General features: G+C 43.0%; 1 protein-coding gene across 4 annotated transcripts in view; it reads left to right on the top strand.

Annotated features, from left to right (window-relative positions):
• The window catches only part of LOC134204809 (probable serine/threonine-protein kinase DDB_G0267686), a 333,973-nt gene that overhangs the window by 274,724 nt on the left and 36,462 nt on the right, over positions 1–22,787 (top strand). For all 4 annotated transcript variants that reach the window (XM_062679623.1, XM_062679615.1, XM_062679610.1 and 1 more), the window contains one exon: positions 11,241–12,161. In XM_062679623.1, coding sequence (XP_062535607.1) covers positions 11,241–12,161 — 921 coding nt within the window. The remainder of the gene's footprint in view (positions 1–11,240; positions 12,162–22,787) is intronic.

Below are 22,787 nucleotides of genomic sequence, written 5' to 3'. Positions count from 1 at the left end.
CAAATATTCGCCCAGCTCAAGTGATTGCTCATTACGTTATCACTAAAGCTTGTTTGGTCTACGCTTGAAATTTTCTTAAAACCTAACAATTAGGAGGCCTTCCTCCCGTGGCGGTTTACCGTTGCGGCCCGGGTATCCAAAAATCCATGGATCGAAACAAATTAACTTACGGTTTTCTCTTTTTCGGCCAAGTGATCACCTGAAAAATGATCCCTCCACGCCACGCACTGGTTAAAAGGTGGCCCGACCTGCAGAGCAGGTCGTTTCGATGCTTTGATCATCATACTTTATGCCTGGTTGCGCCTTATGGTTCATTCAGATGATACCCACGCGTAGGTAATTCGAGGCTGATCTGCTTTACGCTACCGTGATTCCGAGTTTTGGGCGCAAATGCGTACGAACTTCCTCGAATCCGAACCGAAGTCAGCTGTTCGTTCATTAGCTTCTAATCCAAGCCCGTCTTTATTTTCTTCATCTTTCTCCGCGGTTGGTTGTTCAACTTTGGCTTAATACATGTGTTTCTTTGCACCCTGGTTGCACCTACTCATATCTTGGCCTCAGGTGCTAAACATACTTATTTTACGTCGAATTATGGGAGAAAATGGGGAAAACGGATAAGTGCTCAATAAAACAAAAATCAACAATGAAAGCATTTCGGTCGGAAGGAAAAGTAGGTGAGATTAAAATCTTACAATTTGGTATTTTATTCGAGCTTTCGTGTTCATCATGAAGCGATAGTTTAGCCGGTCGTGATCTACATCTGCCATACTTAACGGTTCTGCGTTCTAATTCAAGGAAGATTATTGATAGGTTTTTATGTGAGAAATAATTCCTTTATTTTTGATTCCTTCAGGTCCGTAACTTTTAACACGTCGAATGTGAAAGAATTGGGTGGATGAAAATAACCAAACACGGCTAGGTATAATAATTGGACTTTTCTCGAGTTTTCCGACCTTTTTGAAAAACCACGTTTAAAACGGGCGAAACCCAGTGTAAACATAAAAAATGTCGTGTAATGCCTTTCGATTTCTAGAAAAGTGCTATCATTTAAGTACAAGCAAATACGACCAATTAACAAGATTGAAGGAGTTTCAAAGAAAGCCGCCACAATAAATTAGCTACAAATGGCCTGCCGATCTCCACCTAACGATAAAAAAGGAGACACGACAGCATATCAAACTGTAACGCGAAGCTGTCCCAGTAGGCCTTGAAAAAACACATTTCAGCCTTCTTGGATGGAGCAATAATTAAACATGTACAGTAAGGATAAACTGAACTGCCGTTCTACGCATGCTTGTACCAAATTCAAAAAACGACAAATGAGAAAATGGCATTTGAAATTAACCACTAATTTTTATTGCTGGCGTATAACCGTAATGCAATATAAGATTATTACATCACAGAACCATTCAGAAGACTTCATTTCATAGAAATCATTCTTATTTTTCACTCACAAATAGAATTTGCGACAACGATCATGAAAATAGTTTGGCGGGACAGTTATGCCGAGAAATAGAGCACTTGTTTTATGGTTTCTACGCATATCAGCCTCGTTCAATGCATGATTTCGTGAATGACTACTGCGATTGACATATGTCTCCACATGCTTTATCTATGGAAGTGAACCTTCCACGTGGTTGAAGTGATTATGTCGCTTAGAATGAGTATTGTACAAATTTCCCCCATTAAACCAATGCAACAGGCTAAGATTGCAAGATCTAAACAGAAAATGCTATTTCAATGTGTGTTGCTCCATCAAATAACAGAATCCGCCATAATGATGAATTTAATCATCGCGAGACAATTATGCGTAGAAATTAAGCAATGGGACAAATAGACTTGATGTTGTTTTCAATGATTTTCCGAACAAAGTTCGAAATCTGTTAGAGTTTTCTAAACGTATACATCAAAATAGACTGCTCTATGGTGAAAAGTCAAAATCCACAAAAACTAACTTGGGACAACTATGCGTAGAAGGGCAGTGAAGAAATAGGACGAAGAGTAAGCTGTCTGCCAGCAATGGTAGAAGGAAACAGCAAATAAATTTTAAAAAATTCAATAATATACGAATAACTGAAAAGCAAAATCTGATATTGGATTGTTTGATATGGTTGCAAAAGTAGACAAAATAATAACATTGTTTGAACAAATAGCTTATAAATAATTCATTATGCCAATAAAACACAAAATAAATAGCAAAATATTTACAAGAAAAAGATTATCAAAATCATTTATTATTCATATGTTTGAAGTTCCAAATGATAAATTTGTTATGAATTCAAAATTTGATTTTTATCTGTTGTTTTGCTTTTTACTACAATAATAAATAAATATCAAATTTTGCTATCAAAAGACAATTTGTTCTTGCAAAACTATTGTTAGTTGTTCGTGTATAACATGAAAATAACAAAACTTTCAAGCTATTAGAACGGGCTCGATCGAACTGAGTTTGAATTTTTGGATAAGATTCGAATTTGGATTTTGAGTTGATTAGATTTGGATTGCTTTTGGTTTGGGTTTGGATTGGATTTGAATTGGATTTGATTTGGATTTGGATTTGGATTGGATTCGGATTGGATTTGGATTGGATTTGGATTGGATTGGATTTGGATTGGATTTGGATTGGATTTGGATTGGATTTGGATTGGATTTGGATTGGATTTAGATTGGTTTGAATTGGTTTGAATTGGTTGGATTGGTTTGGATTGGTTTGGATTGGTTTGGATTGGTTTGGATTGGTTTGGATTGGTTTCGATTGGTTTGGATTGGTTTGGATTGGTTTGGATTGGTTTGGATTGGTTTGGATTGGTTTGGATTGGATTTGGATTGGATTTGAATTGGGTTTGGATTGGATTTGGATATGATTTGGATTGGATTTTGATTGGGTTTGAATTGGATTTTAATTGGATTTAGATTGGATTTGGATTTGGATTGGGTTTATATTGGATTTTGATTGCTTTTGGATTAAATTTCAATTGGATTTGGATTGGATTTGTATTGGATTTGCAATCCTAATCCAAATCCTAATCCAAATCCTAATCCAAATTTAATCCAAAGCCAATCCAAATCCAATCCAATCCAAAATAGAATTTGACTCGGATTGAATTTGAATTGAATTTGAAAAGGATTTATACTGGATTTGGATTGGGTATTATTTGGATTACGATTAAATATGGATCGACAGAAGAATGGATTTGGATAGTCTTAGGATTTTGATCTCAATTGTGTTTTGTGATTTGGATTGGATTTGGATTGGATTTGGATTGGTTTGAATTGGTTGGGATTTGGATTGGTTTGGATTGGATTTGGATTGGTTTGGATTGGTTGGATTGGTTTGGATTGGTTTGGATTGGTTTGGATTGGTTTGGTTGGTTTGGATTGGTTTGGATTGGTTTGGTTGGTTTGGATTGGATTTGGATTGGTTTGGATTGGTTTGGATTGGTTTGGATTGGTTGGATTTGATTGGTTTGGATTGGTTTGGATTGGTTTGGATTGGTTTGGATTGGTTTGGATTGGTTGGATTGGATTTGGATTGGTTTGGATTGGTTTGGATTGGTTGGTTGGTTTGGATTGGTTTGGATTGGATTTGGATTGGTTTGGATTGGTTTGGATTGGTTTGGATTGGGTTTGAATTGGTTTGGATTGGATTGGTTTGGATTGGTTTGGGATTGGTTTGGATTGGTTGGATTGGTTTGGATTGGTTTGGATTGGTTTGGATTGGTTTGGATTGGTTTGGATTGGTTTGGTTGGTTTGGATTGGTTTGGATTGGTTTGGATTGGTTTGGATTGGTTTGGATTGGTTTGGATTGGTTTGGATTGGTTTGGATTGGTTGGATTGGTTTGGATTGGTTTGGATTGGTTTGGATTGGTTTGGTTGGTTTGGATTGGTTTGGATTGGTTTGGATTGGATTTGGTTGGTTTGGATTGGTTTGGATTGGTTTGGATTGGTTTGGATTGGTTGGATTGGTTTGGATTGGTTTGGATTGGTTTGGTTGGTTTGGATTGGTTTGGATTGGTTTGGATTGGTTTGGATTGGTTTGGATTGGTTGGATTGGTTTGGATTGGTTTGGATTGGTTTGGATTGGTTTGGATTGGTTTGGATTGGTTTGGATTGGTTTGGATTGGATTTGGATTGGTTTGGATTGGTTTGGATTGGTTTGGATTGGTTTGGATTGGTTTGGATTGGTTTGGATTGGATTGGTTTGGATTGGTTTGGATTGGTTTGGATTGGTTTGGATTGGTTTGGATTGGTTTGGATTGGTTTGGATTGGTTTGGTTGGTTTGGATTGGTTTGGATTGGTTTGGATTGGTTTGGATTGGTTTGGATTGGTTTGGATTGGTTTGGATTGGTTTGGATTGGTTTGGATTGGTTGGTTGGTTGGTTTGGATTGGTTTGGATTGGTTTGGATTGGTTTGGATTGGTTTGGATTGGTTTGGTTGGTTTGGATTGGTTTGGATTGGTTTGGATTGGTTTGGATTGGTTTGGATTGGTTTGGTTGGTTTGGTTGGTTTGGATTGGTTTGGATTGGTTTGGATTGGTTTGGATTGGTTTGGATTGGTTTGGATTGGTTTGGATTGGTTTGGATTGGTTTGGATTGGTTGGATTGGTTTGGATTGGTTTGGATTGGTTTGGATTGGTTTGGATTGGTTTGGATTGGTTTGGATTGGTTTGGGATTGGTTTGGATTGGTTTGGATTGGTTTGGTTGGTTTGGATTGGTTTGGATTGGTTTGGTTGGTTTGGATTGGTTTGGATTGGTTTGGATTGGTTTGGATTGGTTTGGATTGGTTTGGTTGGTTTGGGATTGGTTTGGATTGGTTTGGATTGGTTTGGATTGGTTTGGATTGGTTTGGATTGGTTTGGATTGGTTTGGATTGGTTTGGATTGGTTTGGATTGGTTTGGATTGGTTTGGATTGGTTTGGTTGGTTTGGATTGGTTTGGATTGGTTTGGATTGGTTTGGATTGGTTTGGATTGGTTTGGATTGGTTTGGATTGGTTTGGATTGGTTTGGATTGGTTTGGATTGGTTTGGTTGGTTTGGATTGGTTTGGATTGGTTTGGATTGGTTTGGTTGGTTTGGATTGGTTTGGATTGGTTTGGATTGGTTGGATTGGTTTGGATTGGTTTGGTTGGTTTGGATTGGTTTGGATTGGTTTGGATTGGTTTGGATTGGATTGGTTGGATTGGTTTGGATTGGTTTGGATTGGTTTGGATTGGTTTGGATTGGTTTGGATTGGTTTGGATTGGTTTGGATTGGTTTGGATTGGTTTGGATTGGTTTGGATTGGTTTGGATTGGTTTGGGTTGGTTTGGTTGGTTTGGATTGGTTTGGATTGGTTTGGATTGGTTTGGTTGGTTTGGATTGGTTTGGATTGGTTTGGATTGGTTTGGATTGGTTTGGATTGGTTTGGATTGGTTTGGTTGGTTTGGATTGGTTTGGATTGGTTTGGATTGGTTTGGATTGGTTTGGTTGGTTTGGATTGGTTTGGATTGGTTTGGATTGGTTTGGATTGGTTTGGATTGGTTTGGATTGGTTTGGATTTGGGTTTGGATTGGTTTGGTTGGTTTGGATTGGGTTTGGTTTGGATTGGTTTGGTTGGTTTGGATTGGTTTGGGATTGGTTTGGATTGGTTGGTTGGATTGGTTGGATTTGGTTGGTTTGGTTGGATTGGTTTGGATTGGTTTGGATTGGTTTGGTTGGATTGGTTTGGATTGGATTGGTTGGTTTGGATTGGTTTGGATTGGTTTGGATTGGTTTGGTTGGTTTGGATTGGTTTGGATTGGTTTGGATTGGTTTGGATTGGTTTGGATTTGGTTGGTTTGGTTGGTTTGGATTGGTTTGGATTGGTTTGGATTGGTTTGGATTGGTTTGGTTGGTTGGATTGGTTTGGATTGGTTTGGTTGGTTTGGATTGGTTTGGTTGGTTTGGATTGGTTTGGATTGGTTTGGATTGGTTTGGATTGGTTTGGTTGGTTTGGATTGGTTGGATTGGTTTGGATTGGTTTGGATTGGTTTGGATTGGTTTGGATTGGTTTGGATTGGTTTGATTGGTTGGTTTGGATTGGTTTGGATTGGTTTGGTTGGTTTGGATTGGTTTGGATTGGTTTGGATTGGTTTGGATTGGTTTGGTTGGTTTGGTTGGTTTGGTTGGTTTGGATTGGTTTGGATTGGTTTGGATTGGTTTGGATTGGTTTGGTTGGGATTGGTTTGGATTGGTTTGGATTGGTTTGGATTGGTTTGGATTGGTTTGGATTGGTTTGGATTGGATTTGGATTGGTTTGGATTGGTTTGGATTGGTTTGGATTGGTTTGGATTGGTTTGGATTGGTTTGGTTGGTTTGGATTGGTTTGGATTGGTTTGGATTGGTTTGGATTGGTTTGGTTGGTTTGGATTGGTTTGGATTGGTTTGGATTGGTTTGGATTGGTTTGGATTGGTTGGATTGGTTTGGATTGGTTTGGATTGGTTTGGATTGGTTTGGATTGGTTTGGATTGGTTTGGATTGGTTTGGATTGGTTTGGTTGGTTTGGATTGGTTTGGATTGGTTTGGTTGGTTTGGATTGGTTTGGATTGGTTTGGATTGGTTTGGATTGGTTTGGATTGGTTTGGTTGGTTTGGATTGGTTTGGATTGGTTTGGATTGGTTTGGATTGGTTTGGATTGGTTTGGATTGGTTTGGATTGGTTTGGGATTGGTTTGGATTGGTTTGGGATTGGTTTGGATTGGTTTGGATTGGTTTGGATTGGTTTGGATTGGTTTGGATTGGTTTGGTTGGATTTGGTTTGGGATTGGTTTGGATTGGTTTGGATTGGTTTGGATTGGTTGGGATTGGTTTGGTTGGTTTGGATTGGATTGGTTTGGTTTGGTTGGATTGGTTGGATTTGATTTGGATTGGTTTGGATTGGTTTGGATTGGTTTGGATTGGATTGGATTGGTTTGGATTGGTTGGTTTGGATTGGTTTGGATTGGTTTGGATTGGTTTGGATTGGTTTGGATTGGGTTTGGATTGGTTTGGATTGGTTTGGATTGGATTTGGTTGGTTTGGATTGGTTTGGGATTGGTTTGGATTTGGTTGGTTTGGATTGGTTTGGATTGGTTTGGATTGGTTTGGATTGGTTTGGATTGGTTTGGATTGGTTTGGATTGGTTTGGATTGGTTTGGATTGGTTGGATTGGTTTGGATTGGATTGGTTTGGATTGGTTTGGATTGGTTGGATTGGTTGGTTTGGATTGGTTTGGATTGGTTTGGATTGGTTTGGATTGGTTTGGATTGGTTTGGATTGGTTTGGTTGGATTTGGATTGGTTTGGATTGGTTTGGATTGGTTTGGTTGGTTTGGATTGGTTAGGTTGGTTTGGTTGGTTTGGTTGGTTTGGATTGGTTTGGATTGGTTTGGATTGGTTTGGATTGGTTGGATTGGTTTGGATTGGTTTGGATTGGTTTGGATTGGTTGGATTGGATTTGGATTGGTTTGGATTGGTTTGGATTGGTTCGGATTGGTTTGGATTGGTTTGGTTTGGATTTGGATTGGTTTGGATTAGATTTGGATTGGTTTGGATTGGATTGGTTTGGATTGGATTGGTTTGGTTGGTTTGGATTGGGTTTGGATTGGTTTGATTGGTTTGGATTGGTTTGGATTGGATTTGGATTGGTTTGGTTTGGTTTAGATTTGATTTGGATTTGATTTGGATTGGATTTGGATTGGATTTGGATTGGATTGGGATTGGATTTGAATTGGATTTGGATTGGATTTGAATTGGATTTGGATTGGATTTGGATTTTAATTGGATTTGGATTTGATTTGGACTGGATTTGAATAGGATTTGGATTGGATTTGGATTGGATTTAGATTGGGTTATATTTGGATTTGATTTGGATTGGATTTTGATTGTATTTTGATATGATTTGTACTGGACTTGGATTTTATTTGGATTGGATATGATACTGGTTTGGATTGGATTTAAAAATAATTGGATTTGGAATGGATTTGAATTCGATTTGTATTGGTTTTGAATTCGATTTGGATTGTATTCGAATTTGACTCGGATTGAATTGGAATTGAATTTCGATTAGTCTGAATTGGTTTTATTTTAGATTGTATTTGGATTGGATTAGGTTTGGATTTTGATTGGATTTTGATTGCGTTTGGATTGGGTTTGGAAGTTATTTGGATTGAATTTGAAATGGAATTAGATTGGATTTGGATTGGGTTTTATTTGGATTACGGTTGTATATGGATTGACAGAATAATGAATTTTAATAGTCTTAGGATTTTGATCCTAATTGCGTTCTAACACAGACTGTGCTTCTAAGTTTCTCGAGACATAGGTCGAGGCACTTTAAGGTCACTCCTCACGGAGTCCAAGTTGCAAAGTGCTCGCGTTTTCGGAGGCACACCACTCGATACGGAGGCGGCGCACAACTGTCATTTGTGAGAAAATAAAAATGACAGTTGTGCGTTGCTTCGGTATCGAGTGGTGTGCCTCCGATAACGCGAGCACTTTGAAACTTGGATTCCGTGAGGAGTGACTTTAATACCTCTATAGTGTACACGTGATGTGAGGTTCGTTTTGGTTGGATCAAAGAAATTTCGTTAAAAAATCTGCAGAAATTGGTTTAAATTATGACGCCATTATACTGCGTGGATAATCAAATCGGAAAAATAAAGAGTTGATATGAAAACAATTACTCGGCTTTTCTGTCGGGTCATCATAATTTCAGCTCACCTTTCCCAGATTCGTTCTTCGGCAGTAGAAATCGGGAGATATTGAAAAGCCACTTGTGTCTTTTTTTTTTCTATTTCCGAAGAATCTGGGTGAGCACAGATTATGCATTGTTTTGGCCGAAACCCGGCAATGTAGGTCAGTTTGGCTGAGTCGTGCAACGGTATGGGTCATCTGACACAAGCAGCTCGTCTTCCTGCTTTGAGCATCTTTCCGGAGGAATCTCCCAGCATCGAGCATTATACATTGCTGCGGAGACTCTCGGTGGGAAATGCCGGAGTCGCGGACGGAAGACGAGGAAACGATCATTAGGCCTATTCTTTCCACACAAACGAGGCGTGATGAGCTGAAGAAGGGTAAGATGGCGAAGGCCGACAAAAGCAAAGGGGTGATATTTCCTGACGTCGGCGGAGGTACCCGGCAGCGGCGGCCACGATTTACGAAATTAGAAGATGGAAAGTGAAGAAAGCCATCAATTTGTAGCTAATCGATTGGTGCGAAAAGCGCAGCAGTACACAAATGGCCGATGATTGATTGACCTGCTGGGGTGGTTTGCGGATTTTGGAAAATCACAACTCGAAATTTGCAGAAGTTTCACGAAAAGAAAGTGGACTCGCATAGATCTTTGAGTAAATACTTGCCCAAGTTCGATCGTCATCATCAAAATTGCTTTACTCCTCCGTTCTGAATAAAGTTCCCTCAGCTCATCTGCAATTCAAGTAACTCACCCGTCCACATCGCAAGAAGCATCCGCCGTACTAGAAAAACCGTTCCGGGAAAGGCTTTCGGTACTGATTGTAAGGTTGGATAGGTTTTCTATTCCACCACTGCTAAAGCCATTGCCAATCCAAGCATGCCAAGCGATCCGTTAGAAGGCAACGTATAAGCACCCGGGCCGATCGAAGCAGGCTACGCTTTTTACCAGCTAAGAAACAGCGCACTTCAGCAAGCAGAGGGCAGGATGGCAAGGAGTAGAACCCAGCAGCACTTTGTTGTGCAGTAAGAAGGTACGGCAGAAGGAGGCACAAAGTAGGCTGGGATTGGTTTAGAATCGGAATGAATGATCTCCGGTTTCCTTCTTTCGTTCGGATTTTCGTTCCCGATTCCCGACTACCTGTGTGAGCGTGTCTGTCTGCATGGGCTGCTGCTGTTGTTTGAAAATTGGGTCAGTGGTTCTTACTGTTTCTTCGGTCTTCTCTTTTTATGGGTCTTTCTTGGCCTTTAGTTTTGTATTCATTCTTTGGATTGAGTTTTTTTGTTCGTTGTATTTTCTTTGGCTTGTTTTGCTTCGGGAGGCGTGTATCTGTTGATCGAATTTACAATGAGGTCCCGAAGGAGAAACTTTCTGAGACTTGAGTGTTCCAAGCCTGAGATAAACGCCATTATGTATTTTGAGAGATCTGTCAGAATGGGTATTTAAAAATGGTGAACGATTCTTCATTGAAATTGATAACTCACCTAAATTCCATCGAATTACTTAGATTGGTTATCCAACCAATAATATTGCTGCAATTTAATTCTTGCACGACTATCCATACCGTCACATAGTTTTTATTCCTCTGAAACATTTCTTGAACAGTTTTATCTTTAATTCGAAATTAACATGTCAGCAAACTTACACTGCGCTCTTATGAAGATAGGCTCTGTCAGATCTTGTCGAGCTTTTCAGCCAAAACAAATTCGGATAGCGGCTGATTGCCGAGCCCTTGTCAACTCCTCTTCACCTTGCTTTCGCTGCTTCGGAATCTACCACAAAGATTATTCAAAACTCCAAACGAGCTCCGTCGCCGATGCCGCTACCTCTACCCGCCCCATCCAAGTTTGCAATACAATGCGAGCGAGAGAAACATTATTTATCGTTATTATGCTTCCCTTTGTCTCCATACGTTATCCGCCTGCAGGTTGGGCCCTTTCCACCGCAATACAGCTGGAATGCAACTCTCTCATGCTGGAGATGAAATTTTATGCATGGGAAGCGCTGTTGTGTTTTTCCTGCGCGTGGCATATTTTCACCAGCATCCAAGCCGGCTGTGGAGACGACGAACGGAAAACGAAGACAACAACAACAAAGTAGGCCGTCTAGTTGGGTTCTTGATGAGAATAACGGATTCTCAAAGAGTGTATGCATCATCGCGCGCCGTTGTCGCCACGGTGAGAATCTATGCCATCGTTAAAAGTGGGTCACTTGCTTCGATGTGCGTCGTAAGCGTACCCTCGCACGGATGACGACGCGGTGGGACTGCGGTGGGGTTCGTCGCTTTTGTTATTCTTTCGTTCGGTGGTCGTTAAATTTGGACAAGTCGGAGTCGAGAGCCAAGTGGAAGGTCGGCCCGCCTCGATGCTTTTCATACGCGTCGTCGCTAAAATACGTGAAACGGGTTTAAATTGATGTAATTGTACTCGCTTGCTACGTCGTCGCCTGAAGCGAACGAAAGATTATACGAAGAAACAATTACAAGATGCTTTCGATAAGAAATTCAATAATCTCATCCATGTTTTCCTCTTCTCTCATTCTTTTCCGCAGGCCATCAAAATGTCCGAGGAACCGAAGCGTCGGGAGTGGCCCTTCTTCAACCTAATGGACGTGTATTTTAGCGATCAGGTGAACGATCCCACCCTGCGCCTGTTCTCGTCCACAAAGCGGTTCGATTCGGACACGCTGGACGATGCCCAGTTCGATGACGAGATCATGAACTCGACGGCTGCAGCGGCCATTGCTGCGGCTGCAGCAGCTTCAGCCGCCGCTGCCAACGCCGCTAGTCAACAGAAGATCAAAAACGAACTGCTGCACGGCCACAGCGGTGGCAGCATGCTGGACATCTCGGACATCATCGAAGACCACCTCGGCAGTGGGGACTCCAAATTGGACCAGTTCAAGCGGGAAATCGTTCTCAGTCAGTTCAGCAACGTTTCAGAACGGAGTAACAGCACCAGTAGGAAAGAAAAGAACAACAACAATAACAACAATAATAATAATAACAACAACAACAGCAGTAACAACAACAACAACAGCCAGAACACAAACGGAACCATCAACAGCAACTGCTACAGGGAAAAGGAAAAGCAGCTGATCGAAAGCCTAAGTCACAGCCCGAGCACAGTGCACCTGAGCAGTACGAACAGCAACAACGGCAGTGCGGACACCAGCAGTATAAACAGCAGCCCCACCAGCCACGTCAGCAGTACCAACGGGGCCGGTCCCAAAATGACCAACGGGCCCTCGCCGCATGCGAATTTCAACGCCCTTCTGGCGGCCGCCAGCAGCACACAGAACGGAAGCACCCTGAACAGTAATAGCAGTGCGATCAGCAGTACCGATCGGGATACGGACTACGACGATTACCCGAACGATAGGGACAGCCTGTACGACGGTGGGAGCACCCACCTGAAGAACCTAAACCAGAAGCTGCTGAACCAGATGAACGAACATCACAACATCGATCAGGTAAATGATTTTGGTTGGGCCCGTTTTCAGGCAGCCGCACTTCGAACCGCATAATCGGCGCAGCTCCTATGGCGGAGAGAGTGTGACGAACCTGCTGCACACTCGCCATGAATGCCAGTCAAACCTTTCTGGGGTTGTGTAGCTACACTAAAAAAGGCATCGCGCAGAAAGAGTGAAACTTTCTTCTGATCTACACGTCTAGCGCTCGTAGCGTACAATCTATTTGAAAACCAAATCTCCTTGCGCCCGTATACGTGCCAAAACAGAATGAGTTATGTTCGGGCCTTGTGGATTTTATCGCCAGCCAAGCCAGTAGTAGTCGGGGGTTGATAGCGATCAGCTGCTGGTTAATGGCGCGATCGTCGTCAGGGAGGCGAAATTAGTTTTAGATGAGTTTTCTTTTCGGTTGTTGAGTGCGATGATTAACGTTTTGGGCCGACTCTTATTTTCGGGGATGGAAATGTGCAAGTGGCACGACCTTTGCGGCGGTAATTACCGTTAAGCGATGATCTACGGCCGCAGTTGGGTGAAAACGTTTTTGCAATCAGCTGATCGTTGGGAGATCCACTGCTGGAGCTTTTTTTGTGATTTAGCATAGTATTGGCACAATTTACATACAGTTTTACTAGAGTGGGTTGTCAAGTAGATAATCTTTTGAATCTTTTTGCATGACTTATCTAAGCCTATTCTTCATCATGATATCACCATCGCAAGTTAGATCAAAATTTAAATTATCATTGGCAGAAATAGCAAAAAAACATCCCGCATCGTCTTAAGCTAAATTAAGACATAGGCGAGCAAATAACGAGGCTTTTGAATATTAGCGGATTGGATGCTTCATCTTTTTCTTCAATGGCTCTACATTCAAGCTAGAATAGAACTTGGCCTGCTTTTTAACTTAGTACAGTCGTCTCTCCACATCTCGATATTGAAGGAACCATCGAGATAAAAAGAGATCGAGGAATGGATGGCAAATTGAAATGGGTACTAGATCGGAAAAAGCTCGTTGATATAAAAAACAACAACCAAACAAATGTCATCTCTTGTTTTTGATGTATTTGTTATTGTCCAAAGATAGTCTAGTAGCCAAACAATTTGAAAATATCGATATTGGGAGACGTGAACAAAATATGACCAGAACACATCGAGATAAATATAGATATCAAACTCGCCATCTCCGGATTACCAAACCTACGCCTTTGCTCGCAGGACTAACTGCAGACCCACATCGGACCCTATCTTGCTCAAATCTCCGCAGCCAGCGTAGCAATTTAAATCGATTCATGTACAATCGTATTGGATTTTTTCACAACTCACCAACTTTGTGCATTTTCATGATTTTGTTCGTTTCTATTCCTCGTTACCAAATAAAATCTCTGAAATATAACAAAATCAACTTTATCTTGCATAGAGTTGAAAGACTCGAATTCCGAGAAATGCAAAAATGTGTAAAACTCCTCTAAGAATCAAATAATTTGAATTTTAAATTAATTTTTTTTTTGCATTTTTCGATGGATTTAAAATAAAATCAATTTTCTATGGCATTATAATAATTTTTGATGGAATTTTTATTGAAATATTAAAAACTTTGAATTGTTTTATGCCGATTTTCGAAATGTTGGAAAGTGCTTGACCTTTACCGTGAAATAAATTTATTCGCTCAATCGATTCTATATTTTATTTAAAATCAACTTTCCCATAGAACCCATATTTATTTTTACGCCTCTAAGATTTTTTTTAAATTTAAAACAAAAAATCGAATAAGAATAATAAAAGCGTTGTTTTTTTTTTCAAGATTGGCCTAACATTTGCCCGATTTAGAACGAACATTGAGTGAATTTTTCAGGCCAGTTCACACGATGTTTCTGCGGTAAGTAGGTCCATTCGGCCACACTTCTTCTGGAAAACCGGTACCGTTCCCCCTTCTGTGGGCATCAAGAGGCGCAGACGGAAATATGGTGAAGCAGATTGGGAGGAGTCCGAGCGCGCTATGTCGTCTACCTGCGCGGACCAACCTCCATCGTCGCTCACCGAGTTCACCTTCACGATTCTCGCCGCCGCCCAACAAACTATCTCCCAAGCACTTAGGTGGTGAACCGGTGAAAAACGGCACGCTGTTAAAGCCAGACGCAAGGCCTTACGTGTTCTAAGGAGGCTCAGCAGCGACCACTCCCTTAGACCTGACGCCCTGGAGGCTTATAAGGAGAAGCATCGCCAATGTAAGATAATAATCAGGGAGGCGAAGTTCAAGCAATGGGAGAATTTCATCGACAGCATCAACCCGTCCCAGACCTCCGCCGAGTTTTGGAGGCGGATAAATACAATTAGTGGAAAATCGAGGGCGGATCCCATCCACCTCGATCAGGGCAACCGACCCTGCACAAGTTGCCAATGCTTTCGGTGACTGCTTCGCCTCCTCGGTACCAGCCGAATTCCAAATGACTATCGCTACTTGTAGTCTACAACTCAACACAACCCTTATTCCCGCAGACCCCCTCCCTCAGGCTGCCTGTTAAACCAACTTTATTCAGCAGGCGAGTTGGTCCATGCACTTGCCAAGTGCAATGGGAACTCATCCGGACCGGATATCCCATGATTAAACGGCTCCCTTCGGCCGCGAAAGCTCCTTTTCTTAAGCACATCCCGGACGAGTGGAGGAAAAGTTTCATTGTGCCCATCCCGAAGAGCAGCCATGATGCATCCAAGTTAAGGCCAATCTCCCTGACCCTGTGTGCATCCTGACCCGGCGAATTCGGCGACTTAGGGAGAGACTGAAAGCTTACGGAAGGTTTGGCTACAAGCACATACTCTGTCAACCTGGGCAATGTGCTCCAAGAAGCGTATGAGGAAGGCAAGCATGTTGACCTTGTATCACTCGATATCGCCAAGGCCTTTAACTGGACCTGGATCCCTTTGTTCCATAGAAAATTACAAAACTGGGGTACCACAGGTAACATGCTTGCTTTCGCAAAAAAAACTTCCTCACCCGACGAACCTTCCAAGTGCTCATTGGCGACCCCCAATGGTCGGTCCTAGCGGTGACGCTTTTCCTCATCGCTATGGACAAGGTTTTCAGCGTTCCACCCGCGAGCGTATATCTATTTGTATACACCGACGTCATTTTATTGGTCGTGGCAGCCTCAATCAGCGATAAGTTTCATCCATCGCTTCATCCGTCGGCTTCGTCATGAACGCCATTAAGTGTGTCCGGGGACACATTTGCAGCGGCCGGCATTCGTACCAGGACATAGCAAAACTACATAACTGCAGGAGTTCCAGAAACTGTGATATCTACTCTACGAGACAAAACTCGTCCTTTTGTGTTAATTTTATTACTGTTTTGTTTCATCAGTTTTAAAGTTTTATAATCGAGTTTATTTTAAAGTGTTTAGGTTAAGCTACAATGAATGGCGATGCGCTTGGTTGCCCTTGGCACGCTAGGACGACCCCTCTGGCCTACCCTTCCCCTTAAATACGTTGGTTCCACTGCAACTGGCAGGACCCAAGGCTGGTCCGCAAAAAGGACTCCTCCAGTCGCGTTTTATCATAGTGCTGAACTTAATCTAGAATTTAAAAAACACTTTAATAAAGTTAAAAAAAATATAATCTATCTATAATTTATCTATAAAATTAATCTAAATGTTCGGAATCCTTTATTTGAGAGACATAAAGGCCTTTTTCCAAAAAGCTTAGTTGCTTCCTTTCAAGGGGCTCGGAAGTCTCCTTTCAAGAGGCTCGGAAACCTCCTTTCAAGAGGCTCGGGAGCCTCCTTTCAAGAGGCTCGGTAGCGTCCTTTCAAGATGCTCGGTAGCGTCCTTTCAAGATGCTGGGAACGGTCCTCTCAAGAGGCTCAGAAGCCTCCTTTCAAGAGGCTCGGAAGCCTCCTTTCCAGAGGCTCAGAGCCGTCTTTCAAGAGGCTCGGAAGCCTCCTTTCAAGAGGCTCGGAAGCCTCCTTTCAAGAGGCTCGGAAGCCCCCTTTCAAGAGGCTCGGAAGCCTCCTTTCAAGAGGCTCGGAAGCCCCCTTTCAAGAGGCTCGGAAGCCTCCTTTCAAGAGGCTCGGAAGCCTCCTTTCAAGAGGCCCGGAAGCCTCCTTTCAAGATCCTCTGAAGCCTCCTTTCAAGAGGCTCAGAATCCTCCTTGCAAGAGGCTCAGAGCCTCCTTGCAAGAGGCTCAGAAGCCTCCTTTCAAGAGGCTCAGGAAGCCTCCTTTCAAGAGGCCTCGAGCCTCCTTTCAAGAGGCTCAGGCCTCCTTTCAAGAGGCCTGGAAGCCTCCATTCAAGAGGCCTCAGCCTCCTTTCAAGAGGCCTCAAGCCTCCTTTCAAGAGGCTCAGGAAGCCTCCTTTCAAGAGGCTCGAGCCTCCTTTCAAGAGGCTCACAGCCTCCTTTCAAGAGGCTCTGGAAGCATCCTTTCAAGAGGCTCAGAAGCATCCTTTCAAGAGGCTCAGGAAGCCTCTTTCAAGAGGCTCAGAGCCTCCTTTCAAGAGGCTCAGAAGCCTCCTTTCAAGAGGCTCTGGAAGCCTCCTTCCAAGAGGCCTCAGGCCTCCTTTCAAGAGGCTCAGCCTCCTTTCAAGAGGCTCAGAAGCCTCCTTTCAAGAGGTCTGAAGCCTCCTTTCAAGAGGCTCAAGCCTCCTTTCAAGAGGCTCAGAAGCCTCCTTTCAAGAGGCTTGGAAGCCTTCTTTCAAGAGGCTCAAGCGTCCTTTCAAGAGGCTCAAGCCTCCTTCCAAGAGGCTCAGGCTTTCTTTCAAGAGGCTCAGAGCCTACTTTCAAGAGGCTCTGGAAGCCTCCTTTCAAGAGGCTCAGAAGCCTCATTTCAAGAGGCTCAGAAGCCTCCTTTCAAGAGAGCTCAGAAGCCTCCTTTCAAGAGGCTCAGAAGCCTCCTTTCAAGAGGCTCAGAAGCCCCCTTTCAAGAGGCCTCAGGCCCCCTTTCAAGAGGCTCAGAAGCCCCTTTCAAGAGGCTCCAGAAGCCCCCTTCAAGAGGCTCAAGCCCCTTCAAGAGGCTCAGGCCCCCCTTTCAAGAGGCTCAGAAGCCCCCTTTCAAGAGGCCTGGAAGCCCCTTCAAGAGGCTCAGGCCCCCTTTCAAGAGGCTCAGAGCCCCTTTCAAGAGGCCTCAGCCTCCTTTCAAGAGGCTCAGAAGCCTTATTTCAAGAGGCTTGGAAGCCTCCTTTCAAGAGGCCTCAGAGCCTCCTTTCAAGAGGCTAGGAAGCCTCCTTTCAAAGGCTCAGAGCCTCCTTTCAAAAGGCTCCGGAAGCCTTATTTCAAGAGGCTTGGAAGCCTCCTTTCAAGAGGCTCGGTAGTCTCCTTTCAAGAGGCTCGGAAGCCTCCTTTCAAGAGGCTCGGAAGTCTCCTTTCAAGAGGCTCGGGAGCCCCCTTTCAAGAGGCTCGGGAGCCACTTTCAAGAGGCTCAGAAGCCTCCTTTCAAGAGGCTCGGAAGCCTCCTTTCCAGAGGCTCGGAAGCTATTTTTCATGAGGCTGGAAGTCTTCTTTCAGGAGGCTCGGAAGTCTCCTTTCAAGAGGCTCGGAAGTCTCCTTTCAAGAGGCTCGGAAGCCTCCTTTCAAGAGGCTCGGAAGCCTCCTTTCAAGAGGCTCGGAAGCCTCCTTTCAAGAGGCTCGGAAGCCCCCTTTCAACAGGCTCGGAAGCCTCCTTTCAAGAGGCTCGGAAGCATCCTTTCAAGAGGCTCAGAGCCTCCTTTCAGGAGGCTCAGGAAGCCTCCTTTCAAGAGGCTCAGAGCCTCCTTTCAAGAGGCTGGAAGCCTCCTTTCAAGAGGCTCAAGCCTCCTTTCAAGAGGCTCAAAGCCTCCTTTCAAGAGGCTCAGAAGCCTCCTTTCAAGAGAGCTCAGAAGCCTCTTTTCAAGAGAGCTCAGAAGCCTCCTTTCAAGAGGCTCAGAAGCCTCCTTTCAAGAGGCTCAGAGCATCCTTTCAAGAGGCTCGGAATCTTCCTTTCAAGAGGCTCGGAAGCCTCCTTTCAAGAGGCTGTGAAGCCTTTTTTCAAGAGGCTTGGAAGCCTCCTTTCAAGAGGCTCGGAAGTCTTATTTCAAGAGGCTCGGAAGCCTCCTTTCAAGAGGCTCGGAAGCCTCCTATCAAGAGGCTCGGCAGGCTCCTTTCAAGAGGCTCGGAAGGCTCCTTTCAAGAGGCTCGGAAGTACCCGAAAGTCCAAAAAGTCTTGTAGAAAGCATGATGTATAAATTTGTATGTTCCGGATTTCTCGGGTTAATTCTTAATAATTTTACCGCACTGATCTTACCTCGCAAATGGAATTTCAATACTGCAAATGGAATTTCAAAGATTAAACTTTGAAAGAAATTTGTTTTTCTTAAAACGTGTTTTGAAATATCCAATTATGAAAATTTAAGGTTGAGAAACACATGTGTAAACGGATTTGATACATATTTGTTATGTTTGAAAAAATGTTGAATAGAAAACTGATTAGAGTTTCACCGATACGATCTACAAAACGCATTACAGTATTAACAAAGTATAAATAACAATCCATCCGATTTGATCAAGCCAAGGAACGTGATTCGAATTAATTAGCGTTTCGCTTCAGTATTCTGCGACGCGTGCTCGTTTACCGAGCGTGTATTCACTTCGAGTCGGTACGCAGAAAAGGGAAAGTGTCAAAGCCGAGGTGTCATCCAACCGACCGAGGAGGAACCATTTGACATTACCTAATCGGCCCACACCGTTGCACGTCACAGAGTACGTCAAAGTGTGCCCAGAAAAGTGTGAAGAATTTTAAAAGGAAAATGATTCTGTTTACGCAACGCATCAAACAAATCGCGCCCCAAAATGTCAATGACCTCTGTGCTACTTAGGCTGGGCTCACAAGGTTCCCAGCGTGTCCTAAAGCGAAACTAGACAAAACAAAGCCCCCGAAGCGAAAACAACCCCCACTTTATCGACGCGTGGTATGATTAAGCGTCGTTGTTGTTGCTGCTGCAGCTCTTTTAAAATTTGGTGGTGGCGACGACACGGGTCTAACCGCACGAATACCACCGCGCCAAGCTTCAGCGATCTGCAAACACATTTCGTAATCGGATCTCCGAAAACCTACAGAAGAAAACAACTGAGCCAGGCTGAGCCCCAAACTTTTTGGCTAAAGCAAATTTACCTTCATCTGAACGAAAAAAAAACTCCTAGAGCTGAGCTGGTGTGGTGCGCCGAAGACGGAAAATGATGCAAAACGTGCACGCCACCACGACGGACGCGCGACGTTTGTAAAAGATTGAGTTCATCAACCGCCGCGGCGATTGTTGATGTGGGTCCTTCGTTTGCGCTTTCGTCATAAATAGTTGTGACTAGCGGCTGAGCGGTGTGCGAACTTTATTTTCTAACTCTTATATGACGATTTGGCAATTGTTAGACCGCATTCGGTCCCATAGACTGCTAGAATTCAGCGGGATGTCGACCGCTACTATAGAGCTGGCTCCTTTGTGGTAATAGTCAACGAAAATCTCATACAAATTTCTTTCTAACCCTATTCAAACACCAATCCCTCGCATCTTTCGTTTACAAACGGTCAAAATAAGAATGGGATGATAAATTAGTGTTATTTGATTTTGTTTGTCACAAACGGTCGTGCTTCGCTTGCTTAAATGCTTTATGCTGTACGTACTGTCTGTGCCTCTTGCATTTACACTCAAATTTGATATATAGTTTTTTGTTTCATTTTTCGAAATCAATAGTAATCGGCATCCTTTGTCAATTTTTAACAAGTCAAATCAAACCCAGATCTGGGCCTAGACCAAACTGGTTTCGGTTAGAGTTAGAAAACAGAAACACAAATGCCCGAAGCCGTGATTCAAATTTCAATTAGTACCCTGCGAGTCGTTCCACTTTTCCCGTTAACCCTCACGGAGCAGTCCAACCCCTTTTGTCACCTGCGAGCAGAAACCCCAACCCAACCGCTACTCAACCGCCGGGCGCCGAATCGAATCGTAGTAGAAAAACATTTTCGGCAGCTTTCACTTTTTTACATAATTAGAAGTATTTTGTCGATATTAGATTGCGTCTATAGGCAACGAACCCCAAATGTGCAGCGTTTGTGCGCATGTGTCTATGTGTGCGTGAGTGAGTGTTTGTCGGCGCAACACTTTGCCTACTAAGCAGAATCAATATTTTAAAGCGTCCGTCGGCTATAGAGTCAAAGTAGACGACTGGTTTTTGTTTGACTTTTGTTTTTGTCGGAGCCACCCCAAAATTTGGAACTTGGTACATCACAGCAATGTGCCAGCCCTGTTGTTTTGTAGCCTCTCAAATGCTTACACCAGAGTGTGAAATTTTTTTGATGAATGCACACTTCCACTTTCACTCACAGTTGATATCAGTTGTATCAATTCTTAACTTGAAATATGGTCCCCTGAGTATTTACAAATCTCTTTTGAAAAGTGGTCGTGTTTTTAATTTTCGGAATGACATTAAACTTTTGAACAAGAGATAGATTTTTTAGCAAAATTCAGCAAAAGCTATATCTAATGCTAGGTACAATAAACCGGATTTTTGATATCAGTTCTATCGGGATTCCTTGCAATCTTGTTAATTTATTGAAGATCTACATGACATCGAAAAAAATATAATTAGAATATATGAAAACGGAAATAATAATCTTGAAACATAATCTGCATTGCATGCCCCCAACATCCAAATTTGAGTTGCGTGATTGTAATTCGCATTTAGTTGTATTGTGTTTCTGAAATCATAGGAAAAAAAATCTGATGGTAGGGAACCAGATCGCGTGCATTCAATACACAATTGTTACTGGCGAATATAATGATGATGATGACTTGTCAGTCGTGGGGTTTTCAGTGCGCCAGAAAGAGCCGTAGTAGCTTCTATGTTGTTGATTACTTTTTAAAGAAGAAAAAAACACTAAATGGGCATTTCTTCTAATACTTTCGCTATTCAACAATCAGTGCAAATATTGTGGCCTTTTGAAAATGTGACAGTGATCGTTGCCGGTTGAACTTTTCCGATAGACAACGGCTTCGCCTTCATTAGAATAGTCAAATTTGAACAACATTTGAACATCTGTAGCGTTGTTTGATTCTCGAGGAAGCTTTTTAATCATCTTGAAAAAGCTTTTCAAGTTTCTTGAGAAAGCTTATCAAGTTTCTTGAGGAAGCTTTTCAAGCTTCTTGAGGAAGCTTTTCAAGCTTCTTGAGGAAGCTTTTCAAGCTTCTTGAGGAAGCTTTTCAAGCTTCTTGAGGAAGCTTTTCAAGCTTCTTGAGGAAGCTTTTCAAGCTTCTTGAGGAAGCTTTTCAAGCTTCTTGAAGAAGCTTGAGGAAGCTTTTCAAGCTTCTTGAGGAAGCTTTTCAAACTTCTTGAAGAAGCTTGAGGAAGCTTTTCAAGCTTCTTGAGGAAGCTTTTCAAGCTTCTTGAGGAAGCTTTTCAAGCTTCTTGAGGAAGCTTTTCAAGCTTCTTGAGGAAGCTTTTCAAGCTTCTTGAGGAAGCTTTTCAAGCTTCTTGAGGAAGCTTTTCAAGCTTCTTGAGGAAGCTTTTCAAGCTTTTCAAGCTTCTTGAGGAAGCTTTTCAAGCTTCTGGAGGAAGCTTTTCAAGCTTCTTGAGGAAGCTTTTCAAGCTTCTTGGGGAAGCTTTTCAAGCTTTTTGATGAAGCTTTTCAAGCTTCTTGAGGAAGCTTTACAAGCTTCTTTAGAAAGCTTTTCAAGCTTCTTGAGGACGGTTTTCAAGCTTCATGAGGAAGCCTTTCAAGCTTCCTCCAGAAGCTCGGAAAGCTTCCTCCAGAAGCTTGGAAAGCTTCCTCCCAAAGCTTGGAAAGCTTCCTCCAGAAGCTTGGGAAGCTTCCTCCAGAAACTTGGGAAGCTTCCTCCAGAAGCTTGAAATGCTTCCTCCAGAAGCTTGAAATGCTTCCTCCAGAAGCTTGGAAAGCTTCCTCCAGAAGCTTGGAAAGCTTCCTCCAGAAGCTTGGTAAGCTTCCTCCAGAAGCTTGGAAAGCTTCAACAAGAAACTATAAAAGCTTCCTCCAGAAGCTTGGAAAGCTTCCTCCAGAAGCTTGGAAAGCTTCTTCCAGAAATTTGGAAAGCTTCTTCCAGCAGAAGCTTTGAAAGCTTCTACCAGAAGCTCAGAAAGCTTCTACTAGAAGCTTGGAAGCTTCCTCCAGAGCAGGCTTCCTCCAGAAGCTTAGGCTTCCTCCAGAAGCTTGGGCTTCCTCCAGAAGCAAAGCTTCCTCCAGAAGCTTAGGCTTCCTCCAGAAGCTTAGGCTTCCTCCAGAAGCTTAGGCTTCCCAGAGCTTAAGCCTCCAGAAGCTTAGGCTTCCTCCAGGAAGCTTGGAAAGCTTCCAGAAGCTTAGGCTTCCTCCAGAAGCTTGAAGCTTCCTCCAGAAGCAGGCTTCCTCCAGAAGCAGGCTTCCTCCAGAAGCTTAGGCTTCCTCCAGAAGCAAGCTTCCTCAGAAGCAGGCTTCCTCCAGAAGCTTAGGCTTCCTCCAGAAGCTTGGAAGCATCCTCCAGAAGCTTGGAAGCATCCTCCAGAAGCTTGGAAGCATCCTCCAGAAGCTTGGAAGCATCCTCCAGAAGCTCAGGCTTCCTCCAGAAGCAGAAAGCTTCCTCCAGAAGCTTAGGCTTCCTCCAGCAGGCTTCCTCCAGGAAGCTTGGAGGCTTCCTCCAAACTTAGGCTT

The sequence above is a fragment of the Armigeres subalbatus genome, chromosome 1, assembly GCF_024139115.2.
Source record: "Armigeres subalbatus isolate Guangzhou_Male chromosome 1, GZ_Asu_2, whole genome shotgun sequence".
NCBI lineage: Eukaryota > Metazoa > Arthropoda > Insecta > Diptera > Culicidae > Armigeres > Armigeres subalbatus.
This window is presented reverse-complemented; position numbering and strand designations above follow the sequence as displayed.